The 5,454-nt window shown below is 44.0% G+C and overlaps 1 protein-coding gene across 1 annotated transcript in view; it reads right to left on the bottom strand.

Annotated features, from left to right (window-relative positions):
- The window catches only part of LOC104985211 (CUB and sushi domain-containing protein 1), a 559,353-nt gene that overhangs the window by 80,448 nt on the left and 473,451 nt on the right, over positions 1-5,454 (bottom strand). Inside the window, exons 60-61 of the mRNA XM_010835275.1 lie at positions 138-270; positions 6-36 (exon numbers count right to left, since the gene is read on the bottom strand). Coding sequence (XP_010833577.1) covers positions 6-36; positions 138-270 — 164 coding nt within the window. The remainder of the gene's footprint in view (positions 1-5; positions 37-137; positions 271-5,454) is intronic.

Genomic DNA, 5,454 nt, shown 5'->3' on the forward strand with positions numbered 1-5,454 from the left:
CCCGCGTAGCCGTTGTACTGGACCTTGGGTCTCGTCCTAGGGGCGGGAGACAAGAAGGGGGACAGGCCGTCAGGACCGCAGGGCCAGGCCCTGGGGAGAGACGCAGCGTCTGTAAACCGACGGCGGGGCTACGGTACCTGTGTTTGTAGAGGTAAAATGCAAACCCTGATAAGATGAGAGCGAAGAACGGAACTAGAATGGCAGCCGCCACAGAGCCGCTGCTGGTGCCTTGGTAGTGACTCGAGGAGTCCTGGTCGGAGCTCACGGGGTCTGGAAAAGAAAGGGAGCTTTAACCTGCCGTCAGTGTCCTCCTGCTCACCCAGAGACAGAGCGACAATCGGTTTATAAATAAAGGTAGACTCTACAAGAAGCAGAAAGTGTTCCCATTCCATTGGGAAGCAGCTGACACTTCTTTGAAAGATTTTAACATCCATCTTAAGGAGTAAGACACAAAAAACTGGTGGTTCCTCATTTACCTTCAGCCCTGTGACAGTGTCGTGTTTCCAGTGTGAGAACAGCAAAGGGGGCTGTGGTTATATTGACTTTTGCTTATAGTTATATTGACTTTTGCTTATGGCTGTAGATACTCACATTTGTGTAAAGTCTAACTGAAGCATATACAGGGCTGTATCTGTCTATAGATGTGGGTAGCATGTGCTGTTTGCTCCAGCCCCAGGACAAATCACTGAAATTACACAAGAAGTCGAGGTCTCCATAGAAGTGGAATCACATTCATGTCTGACTCTGTGTGACCCCATGGACTGTAGCCCACCAGGCTCCTCTATCCATGGAATTCTATAGACCAGAATACTGGAGTGGGCAGCCATTCCCTTCTCCAGGGAGGCTTCCCAAATCAGGGATTGAACCCAGGTCTCTCACACTGCAGGTGGATTCTTTACCATCTGAGCCACCATGGAGACATGTGAATATCTTGGTGCAATCTACCTTTATTGGCATAGATTCCAAAATTCATTATGAGTTTAGAAATCATCAAAGAATGCACGTCAATGTTATAAAGCAAGTTTCTATAAAATAAGTTCTGTCCATTAGAAGGGAAGGCAAGTATAAACATCTCAGACACCAGGCAGGCGATATGATCATTAATTTGTGTATCTCCACAGTGGAGAGTTCTGCACAGCACTGAGGAAGAAGCAAACACTAAAATTTCAGATCAGAGAACATTTATCAAGGGATTATTGCCAAATAAGTTTATTCTTAAAGAATTTACTTATAAAACACAATTTTGAAATGTATTTGGCTTAAATGCATGGAACCACTCAATGCACATGTGTAGTTAATTATGACTGGGGTCATCTGAATATAGCAGAACTGTAAAATGAAGCTGACCTCGTTTCAAAGTATAGTTCCAGAATTTATGAGATGTTTCCTGTTCCATTTTTTTTTAACAAAACACAAATACAAAGAAGTAATCAAATATTTAAAATAATTAAATAGCCTTTTAAAGAAATTTTCATAAAATCTTAAAAATGATATTGTCATCTCCTTCAGTAGATGGGCTTCCCAAGGTGACACTGGTGGTAAAAAGTCCTCCTGCCAATGTAGGAGATGCAGGTTCAATCCCTGGGTCGGGAAGATCCCCTGGAAGCAGGCATGACAACCCACTCTGGTATTCTTGCCTGGAGAATCCCATGGACAGAGGAGCCTGGTGGGCTACAGTCCATGGGGTTGCAAAGAGTTGGACAGGACTGAGTGACCGAACATTCACACATACCTTCAGTAGATGCAGGATTATGCTACTCACTACCACCTCCAGTTCTTATGTAAACATGTTTTATCCTGGATGTTGGCACCTTGTAAATCAACCATACCTTTTGGCGATCCTCCTGTATCAGCATGTGTGATTCAGATTTAATTTTTCATTTTCAGGTGCATACACCAGCTGTCATGCACGGGGGATGTTAGATACTTGTTCTCAATCTCAGCACCCAGGAGATGGGCTTGTGAGCAGAGCCAGTGGGGTGCCCCCTCCCTGGGCACAGCGTTAGCATAAGTGATGCAGAGACTCAGGGCTGTGGTGGGGCTAGAGCCCTGGGGACAGCATCAAGAACTTCCTGGGGGTGGTGGTGGTTCCAGAGGCAGCAGGGCAGACCTGTCCAGCCTGGGGGCCGGGTGCAGCAGTAACCCCAGCCACCAGGGGTGGCACTTTCCAGCCAGGAGAACCCAGTGCCGCTCAAAGGGCCTAGCTTCAGTGATTTATTGTGAGAGTGAAATGTCAGGACATCTCAGCTACTTAGAACCTTAGCCGCACAGTTTCCCCAGGACCCACATTTACTAGAAAATTGGTTGCATGATGCCCGGGTAGTTGTCTGGCCAGCTTTCCTCTTAAATCTCCAGTTCCTACAGTAGAACCTGAACATAACAGTTGCTCAGTACGTATTTGAGAAATGAAAAGATGGTGCTGTGTTTGTAGTGGTTCAGTATCTGCTGGTTTCCTTTAAGTTACCGTGGCTCATTCTCCAGGTGTTTATAATTCTGTGCATCTCTGCTCATCCTGATAAATTTGTAGTCTGCTTAAATGAACCAAAGCCACTTTCTGTTATCTGCAAGCAAGACTATATATTTTTGGCCATAATAGATCTCAGACTTCCAATTAATAAAATCCTGGATAATGGACCTGCCACAGGAGACCTCACATCATGACACAGGGCAACATGAAAGGTCTTTTTGAATTAAACTCCTGACTTGACTCTGAAATTATTATGCTGTCTGGATCTCCTAGTTAATTTCAGTTATTTACCCATGTTTTAATAATTTAAAGGGTAATACATGCACATGATATTAATTAAAGTAGCATAAGCAGATATAAAAATAAATATGAAGATGATGGACATAAAGGGTCACGCCTTGCCTTTTGCACTAGTTTTCCTCTTTATGATTAACAAGGTCTTCAGTTTTGCTTTTGTTTGTGCTTTAGCGTCCTTCACATAATGTCCTAGTATAGTGTGTGTGTGTATATATGTATTTGTATTTATTTATTTGGCTGCACTGGGTCTTAGTTGCGGCATGCAGGATCTAGTTCCCTGATGAGGAATGGAACCAGGGCCCCCAGCATGGGGTGTGCGGTGTCTAGGCTGCTGGGCCACCAGGAAAGTCCCCAGTGTATTATTAATATACGTGACTATTCTCTGTTCTTACTTTCCTAAAATATGGGTATACTATTTACTTTTTTAAAAATTTGCCTTTTTAAACTTAACCATATATTTGTAAGGGCTTCCCTGGTGGCTCAGTGGGTAAAACATCTGCCTACAATGCGGGAGACCCGGGTTCAATCCCTGGGTCGGGAAGATCCCCTGGAGAAGGAAATGGCAACCCACTCCAGTACTCTTGCCTGGAAAATCCCATGGACTGAGAAGCCTGGTAGGCTACAGACCGTGGGGTCGCAAAGAGTCAGACATGACTGAGTGACAATTATTATTATAATTATATATTTGTGAAGTTCTTCCATCTGCGCATGTGCATGTAATTGTTTTTAGGTGTGCCGTATTCTATTAGTTGGCTAAACCAGAATTTATTTAGCCAGTTTGCTGCTGAAGAACATTTGGTTCATTTCTAGCCTTTCTCTGTGATGCCACCATGAAATCCCCTTTCTGCAGCAATGCATCAGCAGGAGGCTGAATATACAGGATAGATTCTAAGAAGTAAAAGCACTGCCCAACAGAACGTGTACCTTGTAGCATTGCTCAGTTCAGTTCAATCACTCAGTCGTGTCCAACTCTTTGCGACCCTGTGAATAGCAGCACACCAGGCCTCCCTGTCCATCACCAACTCCCGGAGTTTACCCAAACTCATGTCTATCGAGTTGGTGATGCCATCCAGCCATCTCATCCTCTGTTGTCCCCTTCTCCTCCTGCCCCCAATCCCTCTCAGCATCAGGGTCTTTTCCAATGAGTCAACTCTTCGCATGTGCTGGCCAAAGTATTGGAGCTTCAACTTCAGCATCAGTTCTTCCAATGAACACCCAGGACTGATCTCCTTTAGGATGGACTGGTTGGATCTCCTTGCAGTCCAAGGGACTCTCAAGAGTCTTCTCCAACACCACGGTTCTCAGTCTTACCTAATCTCTCTCCAAAGTGGCAACCCGATTTCCTCCCAATCCATCTCAGGAGAGACCTGGACACTGTGTCCAATCTCCGCCCGCCCACGCCCCCTGCCTCCATCCTTGCCTCTCGCTGCCCCACTTCTGCACATGATTACCACTGCTGCAGCCCTAGGAAATCAGATGCAGTGTGCAGCTGTTTTCTCAGTTGTGCTTCTTAAGAATGAAGGTGAGTGTCTTTTCACGTTATAGACTGGAGCACTACTGAAAGAAATGCACATACTGTAGAATTCACCCTTTTAATGCTAGGGTGCAAGAATTCACCCTTTTAATTCAAGAGTTTTCTTTTTTACTATTAAAAATGTGGGGGTTTGATGCTGCGGTGATCACCACAACCTATGTGAGAACACTGCTGTTGCCCCTAAAATTGAAGAGGCCCTCAGCAGTCAATCCTCTGTACTCCAGCTTTAGGCAACCACTGCTCTACTCTCAGTCTGTATAGATTCGGCTGCTCTGGATACAGCATATAAATACAAGAACTCAGTATGTGTTTTTTGGTGAGTGGCTTCTTGTATTTAGCATGACGTTTTCAAGATAATATTGACAGTATGCATGCGCCACATGCTGTTGATCTGTTCACTGCTGATGGACACTTGGGTTGTTTCCACATTTGGACAATTGGGAATAATGCTGGTATAAACATTCATGTGTAGATTTATGTGTGAACATGTGTTTCCCAGTTCTCTTGTCATATGTGTTGGAGTGGAAATGCTGAACCTTGTGGAAGCCTCATGTTTCAACTACCTGATGAATGACTGCCAGGCAGTTTTCCACAGCAACCACACCATCATCACTTTTGCATCAGCATGGTATGAGCCTCCTAATTGCTGCACATCTTTGCTTCCACTTATTTCTTGTCATTATGATCTCAGCCACCCAAGTGGGTGTGAGGTGGTTTTGATTTGTGTTTCCCTAATGATTAATGATGTTGAGCATCTTTTCATTTACTTGTTGGTCATTTTTATCTCTTTGGAGAAATGTGTATTCAAATTGGTTGCCAGTGGTCTAATTAGGTTGTTTGCCTGCTAAACGTGTGCTTGAGGAGACCTTATGAATAGCTGAGAAAAGAAGAGAAGCTAAAGGCAAAGGAGAAAAGGAAAGATGTATCTATTTGAAGAGTTCCAAAGAATAGCGTGGAGAGATGAGAAAGCCTTCCTAAGTGAACAATGCAAAGAAATAGAGGAAAACAGTAGAATGGGAAAGGCTTGAGATCTCTTCAAGAAAATTAGAGATACCAAGGGAATACTTCATGCAAAGATGGGCTCAATAAAGGACAGAAATGGTATAGACCTAACAGAAGCAGAAGATATTAAGAAGAGGTGGCAAGAATACACAGA

The sequence above is a fragment of the Bison bison genome, unplaced genomic scaffold, assembly GCF_000754665.1.
Source record: "Bison bison bison isolate TAMUID 2011002044 unplaced genomic scaffold, Bison_UMD1.0 scf7180017864040, whole genome shotgun sequence".
Classification (NCBI taxonomy): Eukaryota; Metazoa; Chordata; class Mammalia; order Artiodactyla; family Bovidae; genus Bison; species Bison bison.